The sequence below is a fragment of the Pygocentrus nattereri genome, chromosome 6, assembly GCF_015220715.1.
Source record: "Pygocentrus nattereri isolate fPygNat1 chromosome 6, fPygNat1.pri, whole genome shotgun sequence".
Lineage (NCBI taxonomy): Eukaryota > Metazoa > Chordata > Actinopteri > Characiformes > Serrasalmidae > Pygocentrus > Pygocentrus nattereri.
This window is the reverse complement of record NC_051216.1, coordinates 29,136,080-29,160,257: the sequence shown is the minus strand read 5'-3', so window position 1 is coordinate 29,160,257 and position 24,178 is coordinate 29,136,080. Positions and strand designations below refer to the sequence as shown.

Below are 24,178 nucleotides of genomic sequence, written 5' to 3'. Positions count from 1 at the left end.
TTTCACAGAAAACTTAAGAGTTCAAATAATCCAAGCTTGGCATTTTTAAGTATTGTATTGTAATATTAAATTGGTCTTTTATTTTGACTCTAAAAGTTCATTTCACAACAAGACAGGAAACAGACAAACCCCTGTTCACACCTGATATTAACTTCCGTCTCAAGTATAATATAAATCTCACATGGACAATAAGATGCTGACATTTGGATTTTCCATGCGTCATGAATGCATTTTTAGTGACCACTTGTGAAGAAGGGAGGGCAATGTCATTTCACACTGATGCACATGTTGTGAGACAAAAATGTCCAGCAAGTATTTTCATTCATGTACAGTAAGAGCTATTAAGCATATTCAGACTGCATAGACTTTTAATTTAGCTTTTAAACTAACAGAGGATGAGACATAGGAAGTACACAACGCAGCTGTTCTGTCTCTGGTCTGATGACCCAGTAAATTAAGCAGCCCGTTTTTACTGTCTGGGATGCATCAGGCCTAAAGGTCTTCTACCCCAGTGGAGCCAAAAGGTACCCAACAAAACACTAGGTTTCAGTTTGGGTTCAAGACTATGTGCAACATCAGTCTTGGATCAAGCTCAGCTTGTTCCCAAACAAGTAATTTTTTTTTTAATGAAGTACATTTTACACACTTATGCATTCTCTCTCTCTCTCTCACACGTGTAGTTTTAATCCTCATCTGTATCTTTCAACATCTGTCTGCTGCTCAGTTACAGCAAGAATCACATCCGAGGCTAACGCATCTGAGGAGCTTACTTGTGAGGTTATGGCCTTCTCATGGTCTATGTGCTCTGAGCACGGTATCAGACCAATATCAGTATCTGCATCAATGTAACCCTAGAGGTAATGTTTGCTGCGTTCAAAGCTCTTTAGTTTGTGGAGTGGGAGAGCATCCAAACCCCACACATTCATGCGACTTGTACTTCAGTCCAACTCGCGCCCTTTTTATGGTGAACTGGAACACATAGTCGGTGATGAGCCCAGCTGTCAACCACTGGAACTTCATAACTGCTCCTGTAATGCTGGCAAAGATCTGAAAACTGAAAGCTCCGGGAGCGACAGGCCTTCACTGGCCGTCATGACTGTTTAACTCTGGACAAGCCTCACGAAGTATTGTTCTTTTGCGCATGCAGGTGGGTTTAAGAGCTGATCTGTTCAGACTGATGTTGCATATACATCACATTTAAAAGACAATGAGAACAGCCAAACAAAGAAAACTGATTTGGTGAAAAAATCTAATTCAGGCCACTTTTATCTGCTGTGTAAATGTAGCCCAAGTTTGCCCAGACTGTATTAAGCATTTCCAAAAAAACAGCTTATCCCAGGATGACATGTTCTATCGATCAACTCCATTAACATCAAAGCACTGTAAAACCGTGCCTTCAATCATCCATCGCTGCAGTGAGTTGTGGTCGAGTTTGGGGTCCAAATTTAGCTGTACCAATCAGGCCAAGTCACCCTCATCACTCTCTCCAAATGTGGTTTATGTGTGTAATCACTGTGCATGTCCAGGACACACTGGACCCTGTTCGCACCTGTCCATTTATGATCTGATCACCCAACATATATGTTAATGCTAGGTGTGAAAGGGGCCACAGAGAGACACTGTAGTCTTTAGATGATGACGGAAAATAATCTTACCAGTGCATCAGCCACAGCAGCTTCAACCTCTGTCCCTGTGTTCAGAACTCTCATGGCATTGACAGAGGCAGAAATACGGGCCTGGTGGATTAGCCCAAACCGATCTAAGAGAAGTAAAAGAACACCAGAGGAGAAGTTAGGAGTGCCACCCATAGAACTAAAAAAAAAGATACTTACCTTGCATGTCTGTGAATAGCTACATAACTGGTCAAATTTCCCACACTTTGGCACAACATTTGGAGAGAAAGGGAACAAAGAGTGTGAGATGAGTTTACAGAAGATGGATATAAATAGAGACCAAATCACCAATAAAATCATCAAGCCTCCAGAAAATCAAAGAGAATGAATTCAATTATGAGCAACTGTAATACAAAAACAGGCAACAGCAAAACAAAACCACACAGCATCAACCTGTCGATAAACCACAGACCAATTACAAGTGACAAAAATCAGATATTAATTCCATTTTTTTCCCCTTTAGTAGCACCCAAAACTTGCACCACTGGGGGTCTTGAAAAGCACAAAATTCATGAATTCCAAAGGAAGGACAAAAATAACATGAAATGCATTGCACAGATATCACAAATCACAAATGAAGACAACTGAAAAAAATAATTCCTCTCAAGCGCCGACAACGAAAACCCAGCAAACCAGTACTGTTTGCACCAAAAATAATTCCCTAAATAAAACTACATAAACGGAGCTAAACAAAACAGAACTGTCACTATCCCAACAAACAATTCAATCAGATGAAGCTACAGGCAACTAATAAGCATTATCTAGCAGGATGAGCAACAAAAACATCTGCATGAACATGGCAAAACAACAAGCGTAACCTTCACACTTCAGGGTACTTGAAGTTAATGTACTTCAGTGTAATCAACTTATTGCTTAACATATGATAACCAAGTCTACGTCAGTTGAAGTGTGAAAATTTTAGCCTGATTGAGCAAAACTTGGTTGACAGAATGAAGGCATGCTCAAGTGGAGAGCAGGGAGAGGGGGGCATGCAGGTCACCTGACTGGCCCACGGGGTCTGCCGTGGACAGCGCACTGGTGGAGCGAGAGTGGCGTCGGGAGGCTGCAGGGGACAGGAAGAGGGGGGTAACACCCCAGGTAGGGTTAGTGCTACACTACAGCACCCACACCCAAACAGAGTGCCATCCGTGGCAGGAGACACAAAATTCAGCATGCCCCCTTCAAAATCAAAATGTCATCTAACTATGAGCAACACATACAAGTGGTACACTGGTAACTGCGGCCAAGCAGCACGAGAGACGCAACATTTCTCCATTTGCCACTGTAGGAGACATTCACAAGCAGTGGAAGCAGATTAGCAATGAACACAAAGTACAATGAGGTGTACATTGCAGGTCACTTGCTGTCTTCTTTCTCTCTTCATCATGTCTCTCATTGAAAGAGCAGACTGTCAGATTTTACAGATTAGCCTTACTAAAAAAAGGCAAAGTATGTAAAAAAGTCAGAAATCTGAAGTAAATGTATACTGTCTGGACAACATGCAAAAGTAGTTTATATAGGTTTAAAAATAATAATAATAATAAAATAAATAAATAAAAACAACTGACCGATCTTTGGTCATTTGGAAATGCAAAGTAATGGCATTCAAAACATTCAAAAAAATTAGTACATGCAAAACAGTGGGCAGGTAAGAGAAAGAGGATTATTAAGGGGGACTGTGAGAAGGGACCGTTTGATTGGAAGATCCATAGAGAAGGGCCAGAAGGATTCTTGAGTACTGGGGGTTTGGGACTAGTGAAGGGATTGTAGAGTAGAGGGCAGGGTAGTCGGCTGATGGTGGGCTCCATCAATCACCTGCATGGTTTACTCACCCAGAGGAGTGAAGCCCCGAGCGGGGCTGGTATCACGGCTGCTCTCGCGACTGGTGTCACGGCTGCACCCCTGACTCATGCTGGGGCGGGGGATGCGGCTGCTCCGGGCTAGCGTGCGGTAAGGAGAAGCAGCAGGAAGAAGAGCTTTACCACAGAGCCTGGCTGTTAGGACACACGTTAGGGAGTTAGTGAGGCCACAGTGGGGCCAGAACCAGGACAAAGGACGGCTGCTGGAGAGACAAGGGCTGCGCTAGGAGCTTCTGATTTCACTCCATTTTAGAAAAGGTTAGACACTGAAAGCAAAAGCTGACCATTTTGGCTGAATTAGTCTGTAAAGACAAGTCCAGGTAGCCTCTGACAACACAACTTGTAACATTTAAATATGAACCAACAAAAAACACAACATGCCAGCGAAGTATCAAAACAAAATCTAGACAACACTTAATTCTTTTATACAATTTGATTTCTTTCCAAAAGGCAAACCAAAATTATTATTGAATTCAATGTATTTTCAGGAAAAATCACATTGGTATCAGTGACATTTAATGGTCAGATCTTAAAAGGTAGCTTTTCCAGATGTACAGACATGACAAAGGACTGGAAGACACAATGATCTGAACGCGTATTGACAAAGCTGATGAGAGGCACAAATGGAAGGAGCTGGTTAGTCATCCTTACCATTATACTACAACAAGTATATCAACTACATGACCAAGACAGCAGTGAGAAGCCACTAACTCAGATAATGAAAATAACACCATCAGCATCCTCATCAACAGCTGACCCAAATGCTGAGCCATTATTCTTTAGAGAGGCATTCCATGGCTCTGCACTGTTGGTATTTGTAAGGAGATGATGATGCTACAAATGCTACAAACATTTCAGAGCATTCTGAACACATCACTACAGCTTGCCATTTATGTAGTGTAATTCTTCAAACCACATTTGATGTGAAGGCTCTTACCTTTCCCAACAAATGTTAGCATGAGGCTAATGATAATAATTCTACTTTATTTGGATCTGTAGAGGTTCAAGTATTGGTTTGAGGGCTTCTTGAATGTAAAAATGAAGATTTTTCTTAACAAATTGGCTAATCTTAGGATAGTGGATGCTCTCGTTAGGCTTCTAAGCTTTGAGAACCTCTCATCCTTAAGACACGGTGTGGTCTTACCTAAGCCCAGCCTACTAGGGCTGGTCTCTCGGCTGCAGCCCTGGCTTCTTGGGACCCTTGTGCGCTTGTCAGTTGGTGTAGCCATGGCAGTGGCCCGTGGGATTCTGCCATATGTGTGTCCCAGGAGCTTTCCAGGGGAACTGGAACGGCTACCAGCTGCCAAGAACAGAGCCAGAAGAAACAGTGAGGATTAGTGACACAACAAACAGATCACCTTCTGCAGCACCTGGAAGTGCTGCGTAATAGCTCCATTCTGCTCAAAGAACTTTCCACACTCCAGAATGTCTTCGCTGATTTATAGTATAGTACATAAAACACTGACACTTATGAGACTAGAAAAATTTAATTCCAATCTTTCATGCCAATTAGAAGGCAACACATAGCATCTGTACATCTGTGAGCTGAGCTGAGCCTATGCCTATGACAGCACCTAGAGATTTCAGCTTTGAAGGAATGCAGGTGCATAAACGACTGCAAGACTACTTTGATCCAGGATTTACTTCTGCTGTAGGGGGAACATAATGTGAGTAAGATAATGTGAGTAAGACTACATTTGTGCTGAAAGAACAAAAGACTATTCACAGACATATAAACATACAAGAACTGAATAACTAAATAAAAATGGGGGAGTGGGGGGGTGCGGATATTTCTAAAAATAATAATGACGATGACAACAATAACACGACCACTTTATATACCTGAAAAGAAGAAAAAAAAACATATAATTAAAACAAGATCTAGGGGACAATGAGACAATGTAGGTTAAGGTCATGCAGGGGAATGTTTAGGTTCGGGTGATGATGAAGTAGCTTTGCTTGGATGAATTTGGGGGCTTACCACCAGTGGGATTAGCTGATCTGGATCCTTGTGTATGGAGGCGAGCCATAGGACAGGTGAAAAGGAGCCAGTTATAAAAGATGTTCAATGTGACATGATAAACCAGCATGCAGAAGGCAAGATGTTTCATTAATCCGTGCACTGGTCATATGAACTTAGTTTATTAGAAGACAATACAGTCCTGAACTGCATGTTAACCACTTTCAGCACGATGCCAATCCGTGTTACGAGAACACGAGAAACAGACAACAGAGAAGCGAGATGTATGATCACAAGGAAGAGGTGCCATACTGGAGGAGTACGCTTTACTGGAAATGGAAATGGTGCTCCCATAGATTTGGGCTGTGGATAAGTGATGCCATCTGCTGGAGCTGCCTGGAAATGTGTTAGAAGAGGACAGACTGAGCACTTACGCTGAGACTGAGACACCACTTTAGCTCTGCTTCGGCCTCGGCTGTCTGTTACTGTAGTGTTAGAACCAACAGCACTGCCAGAGCTCTGTCGTCTTGTGCGCACACGACCTGTAGATATCACATGCAGAAAGGACTAGTGTTAGAGGGCTATAAGGGTGGAGTGAAAGAGCTGGGGGAAAACATACAAGGATAAACAAGCTTTTATGAATGAGAAGAGACAGACATTAATACAGGGGTAGGAATTCACCAAAGACCAAAAGGCACCAAAGATTTTTAAATACTGTTTGGGCCGTTCTTGACATACTAATTACTATTTTGTGTCTGTGACGCCTCTTCTGCATTAGTGTCATATACTATCTGGTTATATACAGCCCTGTCAGGGGTCCAAGGTTTATGTCAAAGACCTGAAAAGTAAGAGCTTAATAAAGTAAAATGCACAGTGAAAAGAAAAGGCCAGTGAAATGAATGCAACAGTAAATTGTGTGAAGATGCAAATAAATTACTGACTATATAAATGCATACATCGACTAAATATCCTTACGATTTGGCATTATACACATATCTGACAAAAACTAAATATACTAGATTACAAATAAGTAACTATTTCATATGATAAAATGTATTCTGTTGCTGTCCAAAAAACTTAATTTTTCTTGTTCTTCTACATTTTTTATTTGAATATAGCTGCCTCTTACAATGTGTGCAACCAGAGAAATGCTCCAAAATTATTCATAATACATAATCTTTAAGATTAACTTATATTAGAAGTTGTTTTTGCCTTCCTCTGAAAGTTACAATTTTACTATTATTTTTGCTTTTGGACAGTGACAGTTTGCATTTTTGGGCAATCTAAAGAAGTGCAAATACCAAAAACATCTAAATGATACAAAAACATTATTTTGTGAAGTAATTATCCTTTTGTTTGGGAAAAAAAAAACAGATCAAACACTGACTAAGAAAAAAAGTCAGTTTGATACAGCTCCCTATTAAGACAGTTTTGGAAGTAAACCATGCAGATGGGTCATGCAGAGGTAGGGTCACCACAGTTAAGCTGCCTTTAACATATAGAGAACACAGAGAACAACACTGCCTATAACCCTCCAAAGGGCTGAGACCAAGACACGTATATACACAAATACATACACAAATCTTACCATCTATTTTACCAGGTGTACCATCTTTGGGGCAAAAAAACAAAAACAGGGGAGTGCAGGGTGAAGAGGAAGTATAAGAGGCAGAGATTAGAGTCAGTTAGGTTGGAGGAAGCGTGGAAGACAGGGCTGTAGAGTTAGGCCTTGCATGGAAGTAAAGGGCAAGAACAATTTATGACTGCAAGTAAGGGAATGAAGACTAACCTCTATAATACATTATAAAATGTAAGGGTTTAAAACACCATTGGACAGAACAAACACAATATTAACCCACATAAAGACCAGATTATATAAATAGTGGCAAAAAAGTGTTTAAGATGAAAGATTTAAGATGAAAGAAAAACATTAACCACAGCAGCACCGCTCACAAATTCAGGCTGTTTAGTATTTGTCCTGGCTTAAAAGACCATATCTAGGTAAGAGCATATAAATAAATAAACATGAATAATATGGAAAAAGCCTAAAATTACATTAACCATCGTTAACAAAATCACAAGACATCAGTGACAGTGTTTGTCATTTGTTCCTCATCGGAGCACAGCTTAATAGCATCTATGGTGGTCATCAGCTTTATTAATGGGCTGCTATGGCCATAAAAGCCAGTGGTTTCATGAGCATTTCATTAGAATTCCTTAATTATGACTGATGAGAGCAGGATGAGATCAGAGAAAATATGGACAGAGAATTTTTAATGGCACATCCCTTAGAGCTGAAGCTGAGGTCTGTAAGGTGGGTGTAAGGGGGCTTACCCAGGGAGGCATAGGATCCTGGAGGCAGGGCTGCAGCAGAGCTGAAGGGGGAAGGTGAAGGCATGGTGGACATGCGGGACTTGGCACTGGCGGCAGCATTCACATCAATGTCACTGCGAGAACGCTGGAGGGAGCTGGGCGTGGAGGGAACTCTGGAGCTCACAACCTTACCTGGTGCAGAAGAGAGAGATACCCGACATGTTTTCAAAGGATTTCTCAAGAAACAAGTCATTTTTGAGATAGATAGATAGATAGATAGATAGATAGATAGATAGATAGATAGATAGATAGATAGATAGATAGATGGATAGATGGATAGATGGATGGATGGATGGATGGATGGATGGATGGATAGATGGATAGATGGATAGATGGATAGATAGATGGATAGATAGATGGATAGATAGATGGATAGATAGATGGATAGATAGATAGATACTTTATTGATAGATAGATACTTTATTGATCCCGAAGGACATTTAGGCATATCTCATTGAATGTGTGTCTGAACACACATACAGCAAGAAACTTACTTCTGGTCATGCTGCCTCCTATAACGCTCTTCACAGACAGCGGCCGACTAAAGAAAAAAGTTAAATAAGATAGTCATTTGTCAGTGACAGCAATGCTTCCGAACCATTTCCAAACCACTGCTCTCAGATGAGCAGTTTCCAAAAGGTGACAGGTCTGGTCAAGCCAAAACCTCTGCAAAAACAATACGCCCTTGAGGGTGAGGGCAAATAAGCTGACAACAAAAATGTGGATCCAAGAGCTTTTCTGGTAGCATTGAAGAGATTAGTTTTACTGACAGATTAAAGCAGACAGGGCTGCTATGGCAACAAAACACAACTAAGCTGAATTCAAAAGAGCAGAAATCAGGTATTCACACAGCAGTCGCTGTTATGTGTTTAAAATTCAAATTAACCTATTCACACAAACAACAACTTAATCTTATCTATCTTAACCTTCAGACTTAGAGCCAACATGACAGGGGTGGAAACCGTTCCAAATATTTGATATGGTTATTAGCAAATTTGGTTGAACTTTAAGAACCCTATTCAGCTATATGTTGCACTTCTCTGGCGACAAAGGTGATTCCAAGTTTTTGAACAGCAGTCATGGCGACTGTGTTTGGTGCTGTTGTGCAATGCAGCGATTGAGAACATCACTCTAGCACTTCAGTGATAATGCAGGGAGAGTGATGATCTCACTTTCTCTAAACAGACAAATCAAACAGATGCTAGAATGTTGGAGATGAGATCATTGCCTAATATCCAGCAACCTCAGTCATGTGCTGTCGGCTCTGGAGATCGAACCAGCGACCCTCCGGTCACGAGGCTGGTTCCCTAACCTCCAGTCCATGACTGCCCCAACTGTTCCTCATTAACAGGAAATTCCATACATTTTTCAAAATGTCTGCATATTTAAATGTTAAAGATGTAAACAAAGTTGTTCTGAGGAGTTTGATTTCAAATGCTCCGTTCTAGAGAAAGTTACAGAGTTACATTCAAAGGATTAGTGCAAGGTAAAAACATCCTAAATGTTAGTTTCCAAAAGCTACATCACAGAAATCCATTAAACAAATGGTTACAAACAAGCTTTCTGATGACGTTTTTAATGTCCTGAAATAAGGTTTTGGCCTAAAATGCATTTTTAAAAATACCTTAATTTTAGAGAGGTGTTCTAATGTTAAATAATCCCCCAAAAAACATTTTAACATTTAACATTACATATTAAAACTCTACAGTTCATTTCAGACAGTAAATAAAACCCCTGGTTCCTGTAACCACTGTAAATAAATTTGAGTCACAAAATTTTTCTACAATGCACCTTTTCACATCAAACCACCTTGAAAGCGCCGTTTACATCTCAATGATCAAATTAAAGAAATTTTGATAAACTGGTAGAATTCCCTTTTATACAAACAGAGCAAAGGGTGTGTTTGGGTGTATTAGTGTGTCTCACTTGAGGCTCTCCTGTGAGCTAGAAGAGGAACGGTCTGATTGAGGCAGCGACACTATGCTGTCAGAACTCTTTAAGTGAGACTGGAGGGCTTTCTGATAGGAAGACTCCAGAGCCTGAAACAGGTGCTCCGCCTCTCGGCTGTAGTGGCCATGGAATCCCCAATAACATCTGCAAACAGCACACAAATATCAAGTCTTCAGTCTTATTCTGACAGCTAAAAAATACTGACATGCAGATAAAAATGAAATGCAGTGATCATGATTTCAAATACTGGCAACAAGCCTGCATTATTAAGTTATCTTGACTTAACATGCACCAAAATGCTGAACAAACTTACTTTCTTGCTACAGATCTGGCCTCCGAATCAGCATCATGGATCCCTTTTTTGATGGTCTCCGTGAGAACTGCGACATGTCTAGGATAGTATGGAAACATGGCTAAGTGCAACTCAAACCAGCTGCAAGCTTCTCACTCTTACACCAGTCTTTAACAAGCAGCGACCCACTGTCTTTTGAAACTTCTTGGACCCGCTTAGAGACCTTTTACAACAGCAAAAGCAGCCCAAAGAGAGAGCGCTGCTTATAAAAGGGCTCTAGGGAATATTACCATGGAAACGGTAGGGACGCATGGCTAAAGCCCATCAATTAAAAGCCTTGAAAGGAATCATTGGTCACCCGTTCAGCCAAGATTAGACAAGTAACACACACACACGCATGCACGCACGCACACACTCACTCTACAAGTTAAATGTCACAAAAACTGGAGCTGATCAACATGTGGGAATACACATCCTCCATGTGACTGAAGAAAGCATTTTTCTTCAGGATCTGCATTATGGGAGTATAAAAGGAATTCTATCTGGACTTTCCAAACTCACCTCTCTAGTGTATTTGTCTGCCACTCCTGCAATAACAGGTCTAAAAATTCATAACACCGTCTGAAGGAGAAAAGAAAAAAAAAATAAAAATCAATATTTTACAGCCATCTAAAAGAGAGCTTCTGCTATGTAAAACAGCAGCATCAGAGTTCATCTTGAAGTAGTAATGAACACATTTATATTCATTATGGAGTGCATTTATATCCATCTGTTTTAGAGTTTACACAACTTTACCCTTATCCCAAAGAATCAAGTCACCCTATCCTTCCATGTTCATTACTAATAGGAGTAAACGGTCTTACCTTCGAACAGCCACTGACTTAGACGTACAGTTACTGGTGATTATTGGGATGAGACGAGGATAGTGTGTATGCTGAGAATAAGAAAAAAAAAAGAAGATATGGCGATAAAAATTACATTATGATTAGACAAGGCATTAGCTGTGACACATCGTCTAACATACTAGTAATCATTTTGATTATGCTGCTTTAAACACCATTAAACCACCACTTCACTTCTAATAATTGCTGGGTTTCACCTCAGGACTAAAAAAATAATTACAAAATTTTGTTCATTTTTATGATGTTACACAAGATGCTTGACAATTGAAGTGCAGCAGAATGCCTATACAGTTTTCGGGGAAACAGTAGTGTTTTTAATTTGATGCAAATAAGGTGAAAGGTCTTTAAGATAGACCAAGGAAAACTTCATACTCTCCACAGACACTCACTCGTAAGATGAGGCGGATGACAGCCACGCCTGATGTGGCCATGACTTTGGCGCTGTTGGGCACAAGATTAAGCAGCGTAGGCATTATAGTCTCTGCTCCATGGTCAAATTTGTTCCCCAACACTGAGGAAAGATGCCTGAGTGAGGACAAACAACTAATCAGTCAAAAACTTCACAGTCAAAACATAAAATTAAGCTGATTACAGGTAGAGAGACATGCATCAGTCAGACATTCGGATGAATCAGTAAAACATGAAGTCTGTTCATATATCCATCATGCGGCTGCTCTTTAATTCTACTCAACGCTTCAGTCAGTTCTGTCTCACCTCATTAGAAACACATTTAGATGAAATAATTAAGCATCTGCACTTTATGGCGTTTTCATATAAAATTTATGTTTGATGTAATACAACCTTTAAATGGAGAAGATGGCATATATAGCAGAAGCTGACAGAGGTTCACTCAGGGTTTTTGAAACATTACTTTTCCTGAATTAAATGAAGCGTTATTTTTCTTCAGAACCTCCTTCTCTAAATTTTACCCTTGTTTTTAACATATTACTGCAGTTAACAAAACGTCAGTAATCATATCCTAGTGCAGGGTGTGGATGACACACACAGGAGTCATGCGTACCCAAGGGTGATGCATGCCTCCCGGACGACTTGTGATCGCAAGTCTTTTGCAGAGAGCTTGAAGGCACCTTCCAAAAGTCTGAGCTGTTGAGGAAAACCTTCATGTTCCGTTGCTCCAGCCAGGATCAGCGACCGCACTTTCTTCAGCTTGATAGAGAAAAGAAATAATACCTCTTAATCTCTAATTAAAGCAAGAGAAGAACTTAAGAGTACAAATGCTCTAAAACTGCGCAGGTTGAGAAATATGGTGGGAAAAGTGAAGGATCTTGGCAGACTGAGCATCACTTACAGCAGCAACTCTGTGCTCCCAGTCATGTTTGTCATCTGACAGCACCTCACGAATCTTAGTCATAGAGTCCTCCAATTCCCTATTGGAATAGATCTGTCCAAAAAAAAAAAAAAAAAAAAATTATGCAGGTTATGTGGTTATGCAGGACATTCATAGGTTTAGAAAATAAACTGAAGTAAAGGAAAGCAAAGAAAAAAAGTGTATTCGGAATTTATTCAGAAAAATCTTTTGTGTGCCTTACCTGCACAGCAGGAACATCTTCAAAAGCCTTGATGAAGTCTTCCTCATCAACAGCTCCTGCACTGGCTCCCTCCTTCCCTGTGGTCAAAATGGCAAATTGTTCAGGAAACAACAATTTTTGTTTTTAAACCAGTGTCTTTACAACAGGCCTGTCCTTATAAAAAATATCTGAAGCTGAGAGTAAAACATCTGACAAAAATATCAGGACACAAAGAGGCAAATTATTTCAGTTCAGTAACAGGAACAGTCAGTAGACGAATGGTTATTCCATCAAACAACTAATAGTATTAGTATTAATAATAATAATAATAATAATAAATCATCATTATCATTATTGTTATGTTCTGTTATAGTGCCATTCCTATCACAAAATCAACAAGTACCCAGTGATGTTACATAATTCTAATCTGATGGTTTAAAATATGTACTTTTGTTTCTTGGGTGTCATCCAACTTCATTCTTTCACCGTCTACTGCTCAGTTATTATCAGTCTACTACTCAACAGCAGTGTGCAGCACTGTACCAAAGTCATGTAAAGGTGTCCATCTGGGCTGTAAGAACGTATTTGTTATAAAAAAAAAATCCTAACACTAAAATCAATTCTAATGAATGAATGAATGAATTAACGCATACATAAATAAATAAGATAGTCATTTGTAGTGTGTGTTAGTTTAACCATTTCTAAAGCTCTCCTCAAGGAAGGTTAGTATTAACAGTTAGCATCCAATATCTAGTTCAGCTAACCCTTCAATAAACTGAATCAGGTGCTGATGATGATGAAATTGAACAAATCCATGCAATGGCTTGCAGCAAGAAGTCAGGAACTAAATGTGATGGTATATATTAAAGAAGATATTGACAACATTTTAAAAACAAACAGCTGTTCTAAGTTTTGCTTTTATTATTTTTATTTGCTTTCATTCTAAAGATTATAATATCATATAAAAATATAGTTTTGACTATATAGTTATATAGTTGTAACACAGTTACTGTTATTTTTGCACAGTACTGTGTAAGTGGCTTATTTGTCAGCTACGTTATCATGACAGCTGTTTGAATGACCACTTGTTTCAGGGTTCGTTCTGATTTGTTAACCTTCTGTATTATGATCTACATATCTAGATTTTACAACTTGGTTGGGAGTTCTGCAGTGCAAAATGTGAATAAAAACAGATTGTAATGAAGTGCAAATCATCTAAACCCTATATGTAATTGATATATAATACAAAGGAAACATTTCAAAACATATCAAAAATATATAACTAATACATTTTATTGTTTTTCTTAAAAATAAATGCCCCTTTTGCATTTGATGGGCATGTTTACCACAGTGTTGCATTATTTATTTTTTTTCAGTTTTTTTTTTTTAAATAAAAAGAACACTGTAAACATTCAGAAACAGAGAAGACCAACTGCTGTAATTTTTAAAGAGAATTTTTCCCCATTTGGGCTTAGTAAGATTTCAGTCGCTCAACAGTTTGGGCTCTCCCTTGTATTTTTCGCTTCATAACGCACCAAATTGTTTTCAATGAGTGACTGTTATGGACTGCAGACAGGCTAGTTTTGCACAACGACACGAAGCAAGACCTTCCCTGAAAAAGACATCATCTGGATGGGAGCATGTGTTATTCCAAAATTTGTATATTCTGTTCAGCATTAACGTTGCCTTCACACATGTGCAAGTCACCCATCCTATGTGCATTAATGCACCCCATACCATCATGGATGCAGGCTTTCGAACTGTTCACTGATAACAAGCTGGATGGTCTCTCTTTCACTCTTCTCTTTAGTCCAGAAGATGCAGTATCCATGATTTCCAAAAAGAATCTCAAATTTTGATGGGTCAGGCCACAGAACAGTTTTCCATGTTTGCCTCGTTCCATCTTAAATGAGCTTGGGCCCAGAGAAGGTGGCGGCGTTTCTGGATCCTGTTTATATATGGTTTCTTCTTTGCAGGATATGAGTTTTAGCTTGCATTTGTAGACACAGCAATGAACTGTGTTCACAGAACTGTGTTCACTTTTGGAAGTGTTCCTGAGCCCAAGCAGTCATTTTCACTACAGAATCAAGTCTGTTTTTAATGTAAGGCTGCCTGAGGGCCCAAAGATCATCATTATTAGCCAGTACTGGTTTTTGGCACTGCCCCTTGCATACAGAGATTTCTTTGGATTCTCTGAAGGTTTGAATGATTTTGTGTACCATATATGAAGAAATCACAAGTTCTTGGCTACACTGTGAAACCTTATTCTTGAATTTCTGCACTATTTGCCCAAGCAATCCTTTACATAAAGGTGAGCATTTCCCCATCTTTATTTCTGAAAGCCTCACTGAGATGCTCTATTTATACTCATATTACCGACCTCTTGTCAGTTAACTTAATTTGTTGTGAGATTATCAACCAGGTGTTTTTTCAGCATTACACAACTTAACCAGTCTTTTACTGTCCCCAACATTTTTTAAACATGCTGCTGGCTTGCATCAAATTCAAAATGGGCTTACATTTTCCAAAAAACAATAAAAATTCTCAGCTTCAACGTTTCATATCAGTACTATTTTCAACTAAATGAAAATGAAATGTGCATGAAGCACAGCCGCTTGAATATTAACCTTGATCAGCTGATCAGCTAAAGCTATGAAGAATAAGAGAGTGAATTACCTGCAGCCCTGGGCCCGGAGGCTGAGCTGGGGCGTCTCATGGAGCCCATGCTGCCTCCTCGTCTGCTGCTGGAGAAGCCTTTAGAGGAGGAGGAAGATGAAGATCTGCCCCCGTCCACAGAGTCCTCATCATCAAAATTCTTATCTGCAGGGAAAAGTTCAACGTGTAAACAATGTGTTCGACACTTTCGGCAATTACATACAAGCTGCACCTTTGCTGAAAAAGAAATGCGTCTCCACACATATTAAATCTGGTACAAAGTGCAAGATAAAAGTATCCCATTTATATTTTGTAAAATTCATAAGAACATTACTAATTTCATGGTTGACCACATCACTCAACAGCTGACCATTACAGCACTCTAGAAGACACCAGCGATCTCACAAACAGCAGTAAAGTAGTACATCGAGAGTCAAAACAAAGCAGCTTACAGGCACAGATCTTCTTACACATCAGCTTCCTCAGCATGCTTTCAGCCAAGATCAGCCACAGCCTTAACACTGGACATCACAGACAACAGAAGAGCTCCTTCCTCTCCACTGTGTGCGTTTTTGCGAGTGTGTCCCTGCTGGGATGCTTTTTAGCCAAACAAAATGCCGTGAGAGGGATCTTCCGAGGTAAACTGTCAGTAACTATCCCATTTGTTCACATTCAGTAGGACTGAGGCTGCTCATGACCATGAGGTGAAAGGAGCTACAGGGACATCTCCCTCTAAAGGGACAGTATACATCCACAGGCTGTGATGTCACCTTCATTTGCATTGTGCCCTGATCTCTGCTCTGTGGCCATTTTGCATTTGCTAAAGGGGAGTGGCAAACACTCTCAGCTTCGCGATTACTTGCCTACACTAAAAAGGAGTTAGTGTTCATTGATGTAGGTCTTAAGTGTGTTGACCAACTACGATTCTGAAGTTGCTGATTCACTGATCGGCAAGTGACCAAACTATATCACTAATCATTCTGACTAAAGCACAGTATCCTATGAATAGAATGAAGAAGCATCTTTACATCAACTGAATGCAAGTTAGATCATGAGTTAGGGTGTAAAGCCTGTGAAAACCATATTTAAGAGTACTTTGTTACCATACCGTATCCTAGTACCGACAAAGAATCTCAGCTGCACCACAGACACATAACGTACACCATAACTAATGCTAGGGACGGGCGATATACAATGTCAAGATACCCGAAGATGTTTTCATGACACACAATGAGTATCAAAATACGTAATTTTTCAGGAGGTCTGATAAATTGGAGTAGACAAAAATGTGCTACATTTAAAAACAAAAAGATTAAGAATACAATTTTTATTCAATGTTTTACATACTGCTCTTCACTGAATACAGTTAAACAGGACTTTTGCATTCTTTGTAATAAAATGGGTGGTTCATCATCTTTAAGTACAAAGTGCAAATCTTTGAGTTATGCTAAAAAAATCTGTGTAATGTGTGCTACTCATCAGTAGCAAGCAGGGAAAACAGTGCCTTCATTCAAGTTATCCTTCAGAATGGATAACTTGCATCTTGCACAATCTAGATTAGTAAGTCGATTATCTGTGTATATAAGACAAATGAACCAATCCAAATGCACTGTGCTTTACATATTACATACATATATGTGCTTTACATATTTATGGCTTGTATTCATACTCGATAGTTGTTCAAATTAGGCTACGGCTGAACATGTGCAACTGGCTTACACTTCTTTAAAGCAAAAAGGGCGAGGCAATACAGAATTAAAAATGCTCAGAAGACCCATTATGCACATGAAATTTAATGGAAGAATCCAATTTTCAACAAAGGTCATATGGATGAGACACCTTAAAAAGAGCAAACACCGTTGTGCATTTAGCATTCTGACTAAATCAGTGCAAGCAGTACTCCATCAATCGGTGACACAAATGTCAAACTGATTAATCCACACAAAAAAAAAAAAAAAAAAACACGCATGCAAAATTGTGCATATTCTGCAAGGATGCAAAAATGAGTTCAAATCATTACATTCTCTTTATTATTCTTTTAATAGTTATTCTATCACAGTGGCACTGGTTGTACAGTAGCACCAGCCACTATTGTGATATCTTTCTTGTTGACTAACTTGAGTCTCCTTCACAGCAGGATTGAAAGCTTTCAGACGTCAGACACTATTTATGCATTAAAGTTTATGCGGGTTATAATTTATCATATGGCAGTGACAAACTCTCAGCAAACACTAGGCTATTATATTTCCCTCTAGGAGTTACAAAACATGTCAGTCATCCATGAAGATATGCTTTGCAGACTGTATCATGAGGCACTGGATCTTTGTCAGGGTAGCTATGCCTCCCTCTGCCGGTAAGAATTAAAACCACATTAATCTGATCTAAATTTACACTGAATTTGCACAAATATAAAGCATTTAAAGTGAAGTCTAGTAATGTACACAACATATCAAGGCACAGGCAGCACATTATTGCAATATATATGTGAAGGACCACAGTGCAAGTATTTTGAAAAGAACAGAAGTCAAAGCATTCAGGCCAACAGGCCTCAAGGCTTGCTCCATATCAATGACAAAGGAAGAAGGAAGAGGCACTAATGTAACAGGAAAGAGCAAGAAGAGCATTAACCCTGCAGTTCGACAGATGTGGAGCCTCCCATACAAATACCAGTCAAAACTGGAAGAATGAGAAAAACATGTCATGCTAAAGCAAAAAAAAAAAAATTAAAAAGAAAATGAAAGACAATACCCATTTAAAAACATTTAACAAACCCAGATACTTCACAGTAGACAGACACAGAAAGCTCATTAAAAAAAATAATTATAATCACAGACAGATGCATTTAGAAGTGCAAATGAATGTAGAACAGCCTGTTTCTAACTCTTGGTACACCTCATCATCAGTTTGCCTAATAGCCCTGCTGCAGTGGGCAGTGTTCAATCTTCTACACGGTGTGATGGTCTCTGAGCTGCAAGCTGCAGATTTTAGAATCCTTATTTCACTCCATTCTGAATCCTCTTTTTATGCCACCCTTATAATCCTCAACCACAGATTTCTGTTTGGGGGTTTTGAGAACCACTGCCATCATCTATATGCTTCTCCTTGGCCAAAAATGAGGAATATGCTTTCCCCGACTCATTTTATGTATTATTAAATTACATAAAATGTAATGAAAAATTAGGGTCAGGCTTACAGAGTCTGACACATTCTGAAGATTCCTTACTACGTCAGCAGCAGCAATATTTTATATTATGATATTTTCCAAATCTCTCATTGTATAATGGCATCTGATTATATTTATGTTTGCATTAAAAAGTTAATGACTTGATTGAGCACTACTACTTCAGAGCTTGTTTAAAGTACTGTTCCGTCTTCTGTTCTTGAAATCACCACAAATGGAACTTCACATAGTACGTTTATATCAAAGCAGCAACAGGGACACTGCTAATGTATAGAACAGAATGTTATTATGGACATAATACTCTTTATCCATCAATACCAGTGTATACAATACTGGTTTATTAATGCCAGTATATCACCCATCCCTTTGTAAAATAAATGTAGGTAAATGGGATGCATATCATGTAACAATAAAGAAGAGTGGGGAACAACCTAGCTTTTTATTTTTTTAATATTTCATACAAACGACCTACAGTTAGTGGCACATGAGCAAACGTTACAACTTGTGGAGTCCACTCTAACAAACTGACTGGTGGGGTCCACTCTAACAAACTGACGGGTGGGGTCCACTCTAACAAACTGAAGGGTTACTTGTAACATTGGCTAAAAGTCTGCCATGTTAATGTAAACACAATGTAATATAATCATATGCTGTTTGAACCTCTTCTGGTCCACACAACACTAAATTAACTGATTTTCCAAAATACAACCTCCTGCCTCACAGCAGGTGAAGCTACAGTCCAGCACCTTATCTTCAACTACTCCATTCACAAAATAAGATTGCATAGAAGCATGTTCATTTATTACTTTAAGCATCTAATCTGTAAAAGTGTCTGCTTCTCCACTGCAAGATACAATTCTCATAGAAGGCTGCTTGTCACTTGCCCTGAGGCAACATCAGCTGATCTATGACAATATTAGCACTGCTGAAGAGTACAGACCAAACACACGTGTAATGTTTGCTCACTCAGTTCTCACTGAGATATGGGACCATGTCAGCTGCTGCGGTCCTCCATATTGAACAACAGCACTGAGGGAGAAGCACAAGGTTCAAAATACAAAGAACAAAACACATTCTTAAAGACATTTTTGACATGGCCTTCAGTGCTGTTGGTACTAACAGAGGCTTAATAAAACTTCAGATGAAGTAGACACACTCTCAGAATAGGTTTAGTGTTTTACAATAAACCTTGCCAAATGAAAATTCTGAACACAGCAATACTTCAGCTTTTTGAACTGAATCATTTACAGTGCCGTGCAAAAGTTTTAGGTACCTGAGAAAACAATTTCAAAAGTTATTTAACTTGGTAGTGCGCATTTACGTGCACAGATAAAACACTAATATCGAAATAAAAGCAACTCATTTAATCTCATACTATATTTTATTCATGTCAATGTCCTCATGTAACCATTTCTAAACCTCCAGTCCAGTATTCATTGTAGTAACCATCTAATACCTGATTTGGTTAATCAATACTTGTGATAAAGGAGAATACCAGATCCAAACTTGTGATCTTATAACGAGTTCAAGACACTGACCACTATTTTGAAAATAGTTTCATAATTTTTACTTAAGTTCGTATTTATTCCAAAGCTGTCAAACAATTACAATAGTTAAACATCACATTATCTTGTGTAATCAATTACAATTAATTTTAATTGTCATTTAAAAACAATATTTTCATTGTGTGAAGACAGGATTTATATAAACCTGAATATGAATCATAAAAATAGGGTGAACACAATTTTCTATTTTTTATTACTTATTACTAGCAATTATAGTTGCATCTCCTTTGTGATTATAGCCCTCTTGCTCTCCTACTACTACGCTACATCTTGTTTCAATCATAATGTTTTTATCCATTGATTAGCCCAAAGTTCTCTCACAAGCACTGTCCAGTGTAGTGTGATGTTGCAGTGTCAGCATGGTTTTGGCAGCTGGGCTTCAAGTTGAAACTTTGGATGGTTCAAAATGTATGAAAAATCTTCAACAGTGCAAAAAAAAAAAAGTTAGTGAAATAAATATTTTACAGCAGTAACTTGTCAGTAATGTCTGAACATTGACACCACTAATTTATTGTAATGTTATACAGTGTTTTTACTTGCTAACATGCTTAGTGATCAGATAAATTGTTTTAAATTGTTTTACCTAAGACTTTTGCACTCTTCCATCTGTATCAGATTAATTTATAAATTAATTTAGAGCCAAGTAAAGAACAAGAGAAAAAAAACAGATAAGATCACAGTCTGTATTCACAAAGCTTCTGATTCAGGATCAGATTCCTCTCGTTTACTTTGATTTTACTGATGAACATAATGCCTCAGGGCAAACGTGAAACATGTTCCACTTAACCAAAAACAGAAAGAAATTAGCAGTTTAGTATATGTTATCTGTAAAGACAAATAATAATTAAGCAGATGCTGTAGAGATGACAAACAGGCACTATCCACAACCAGGACAAAATGCGCCACGTATGTAACAGATATTTAATTTTTTTATTATCATTTTTACCCAATTTTCTCCCCAATTTAGTCGTCTCCAATTCCACCCGCACGTCAGGAATCCCCTAATTACACGATACTATCAACGCTAGGAGGGCAAGGGCTAACACAGGCTTCCTCCGAGACCTGTGAAGCCAGCCACCGCTTCTTCTCGACCTGCCACTCACACAAAAATTTATTATGAAGGTAAAGAACTGTCATTAGGAACGGTCAGCTCACGACTATTGCAATGTAATGTTTCTCTGACTCTTCAAACCTTTCTAAAACTTGCTAGAACCATAGAACCTAAGCAGCTGGCTGAGAACCTGAAAATAAAGCTAATGTATGCTTTCAAAGGAGACAAAGCCTGTAAAGACATCGAAACACTTTCAGCTCAGATTTTTCCCTGTCATTAAAAAAATGGTATGGGAACTGTGGAAGTCAATGCAAAATCTGAAAGACTACAAAACTCTTAGGACTGCACAAATGCTTGCCAGGAAAGGCAAAGCATAACCCCATATTAGACTTGGGCAGTATACGGTACATCACAGTTTATAAACACTTTATAAACACCATTTATAATTTTATAAATATCAGCACCCAAAGAACACCTTCACTTCACAAATCCCAGAACATGTTCATTTTCAGCTTTTACTTCATCACCAGTCACTCAACTTTGTGCTCTCCTCTAAACAAATTATCCTCTGGAATACAATCAGGTAAGACTGCGGAAGCAGAGAACAGAAAATGAAGGAAGCCAACATCAGCATCATAAAAAACAAACTTCACTGAGCTTAACCAAAGCTCAATTAATTTAAGTGCCATACGACATCATAAATATCATGACTATCACTGTGAAGCTGATGCTAACCAGCTCCTCTCTAGGAGCATTGTTTAACATTTATCAGTTGTTCTGTAGATGGTTTGACATTTATTGAATGATGGCTTGAAAATGCACCGTGTTCACTTATTTGGTAGCCACAAAGAAAACTATTTTTCTTTCATTTTAAAATAATCATAGACGAGACTACAAAAAGCGTGACCATCATCAGCAGCTCACAAGATACAAGACCTAAAACCTATACACAAGATAGGTTTTAGGAAGGTGTTAAGTTATTTAAAAAAAAAAAAAAAAAAATAGATAGATACCGCTCAAGTCTGCCCTATATGACAACAAGAGATCTGAAGGAAGGTTTAAGCTGACGCAAGAGTAGTGCACTGTTCTACTGTGCAGCACTGCCTGTACAAACGTGACCTGCATGGAAGAGTCATCAAAAGGAAACTTTGCCCGTAAACCCATCAGGAAAGTGAAGGCCTCAAGTACACAAAACAATATCACAGACATTTTGATAATTGCTGTGGACTAGAGAGAGCAGCATTTGATCAAAAGAATAATTGCCAACTATTAAACGTGGGGGTGGATCGATTATGATTTGGGTTGTATAGCAGGCAGTGGCACAGAAATGGGAGGATGGATTCCACCAAATATCAGCACATTTTGGAAGCAAATGTGGCAGTCAATCAAGAAACTAAAGCTGAAAAGAGGCTGGCTGTTACAACAGGACAATGATTCAAAACATGCTGAAGCTTTGACGGCCTTCTGTTACCTGAATTACACAAACAGTGAAAAATATCCTGAAACTACTTTAAGCCCACAATAAATAAAGATCACGCATGCCTTAACAACAGTTAGCAAAGGATACTCTCCACCCTCACAGATACATAACAGTACACAAACACTCTGTAGTCCGTTTCTCTTGAATGATCGGAGTGAAATGCTTTTTTTCTTGTAGGTAAGTGTTTATACAAATAATAATTCTAAAAATAGTCAATTCTAACTATTAGAGCATGTCTGCCCCACTCTGGATGATATACAGGTTGCTCGCTCAGACATGCATGTAGTATCATTTTCACTTAAGCAGTACATTCATAAATATCAATACAGTCATCGATGTATCAATGCACATATCAATAGGAGTTTATCCGTTTGTATTTATAAATTCAAGATTAAAGTACTTAGATCGGATAGGGGTAGGAGCGGATGAAAAATGGTTCAGGACATCCCTATTTAGCTTGTCTGGCGCCAGCAGTCAGCTGCGAGATGATCAGAGTGAGGAGTAGACTCAGCAGTTTCTGATATCAAACTGCTCTAAAGACGGCGGAATACAACAGCAGTGTAGTGGAAGTGTTGACAAAGGGCATTTCCCAGAACATGAACCATCTAAAATACAAAACGATTCATAAGACAGGCAGAAATTAATTAATAGAATTGAAAAATAAAACAATTAAATGGTCCCCAATGATGCAGCTCAAACACTGTCTCAAACACTTCATTGTCTCACTTCCATGCGCACTTAGAACATTCACTCGCTGCAGCTTTGATCAAAAATAAACCCATAAAGTAGGTCACCTCCAAATGCAGTAATTACAGCCATCATTTTTGAAACAGCATAGGTGTAAGAAACACAATCAAACAGTGTTTTTCCTTTGAGTCACTATCTCTGAACTGTCAGAGTTAAGTGATAAAAATATCCAGCCTTTGTGTCATAAAATCATATGATTTTGAGATTAAAAACACAAACACTGTTCTTGAAATACTGCATAAAAATGACTCAATGTATGACCTGATGTCTTCCAGGCATTTCAACATTCTAGCAGCAAAAATTGTAAAAAGAATGACTGCTGTAAAAATATATAAATACATAATAACATAAAACAACATAACCACATAATACATAACAGACTGCACAGAACAGTGTGAAGCTGTACAACCATACAAATTCTTGAAATGTGTCAGTTTTAGAAGCCATATCAGCCACCTTACACTGCAACCCCCATCTGCTCTGGAGCTCTGCATAAATGTTAGGAAACGGAAGAACTACTTATTCATTACGGACTTCAGCTGTAACTGCCTTCACATGCAGCTGTTGAGGGTTAAGTACCCGCTGTTTTCACCTCTGCTGCCAAGGCCATGCTGCCCATGTGAGCAGATACTTCCATAGAATCCATATGTTCTGTATATCCATTTGTGATGTAGGCTACAATCCTGGGTTAGTAAAAGCAACAAGACATTGAAAATGACGTACAGCACTGTGTTAACATTTTAGGCACTTGAGCCTCTTACATGTTCAGCAAGCATTTATCTTCTCAGAAAAACAAACACAAATAATATTAACACAACAAGCAATGATTTAATAGATGCTTTTGTGTTCATTAAATCACTTCCAAATCTCTCCACAAGGCAATCCAGTAGTATTTGTAGTTATCATCCTTACACTTTAATTCAGGCGTGCCGGTGACTGAATTGAATAAATCTATAACAAG

At 38.7% G+C, this 24,178-nt stretch overlaps 1 protein-coding gene across 35 annotated transcripts in view; it reads right to left on the bottom strand.

Annotated features, from left to right (window-relative positions):
• clasp1a (cytoplasmic linker associated protein 1a) overlaps window positions 1–24,178 on the bottom strand; it is a 78,670-nt gene that overhangs the window by 18,349 nt on the left and 36,143 nt on the right. For 5 of the 35 annotated variants that reach the window (XM_017695341.2, XM_037539580.1, XM_037539586.1 and 2 more), the window contains 18 exons: window positions 15,215–15,358; window positions 12,560–12,636; window positions 12,319–12,411; window positions 12,031–12,176; window positions 11,399–11,534; window positions 10,971–11,041; window positions 10,669–10,728; window positions 10,129–10,206; window positions 9,792–9,959; window positions 8,360–8,406; window positions 7,827–7,997; window positions 7,081–7,104; window positions 5,927–6,034; window positions 5,514–5,540; window positions 4,677–4,832; window positions 3,506–3,667; window positions 2,674–2,736; window positions 1,656–1,759 (listed from right to left, as the gene is read on the bottom strand). In XM_017695341.2, the coding sequence (XP_017550830.1) occupies window positions 1,656–1,759; window positions 2,674–2,736; window positions 3,506–3,667; window positions 4,677–4,832; window positions 5,514–5,540; window positions 5,927–6,034; window positions 7,081–7,104; window positions 7,827–7,997; window positions 8,360–8,406; window positions 9,792–9,959; window positions 10,129–10,206; window positions 10,669–10,728; window positions 10,971–11,041; window positions 11,399–11,534; window positions 12,031–12,176; window positions 12,319–12,411; window positions 12,560–12,636; window positions 15,215–15,358 (1,835 nt within the window). The remainder of the gene's footprint in view (window positions 1–1,655; window positions 1,760–2,673; window positions 2,737–3,505; window positions 3,668–4,676; window positions 4,833–5,513; window positions 5,541–5,926; window positions 6,035–7,080; window positions 7,105–7,826; window positions 7,998–8,359; window positions 8,407–9,791; window positions 9,960–10,128; window positions 10,207–10,668; window positions 10,729–10,970; window positions 11,042–11,398; window positions 11,535–12,030; window positions 12,177–12,318; window positions 12,412–12,559; window positions 12,637–15,214; window positions 15,359–24,178) is intronic. The other 30 variants (XM_017695347.2, XM_037539597.1, XM_037539601.1 and 27 more) reach the window with 14 other exon arrangements.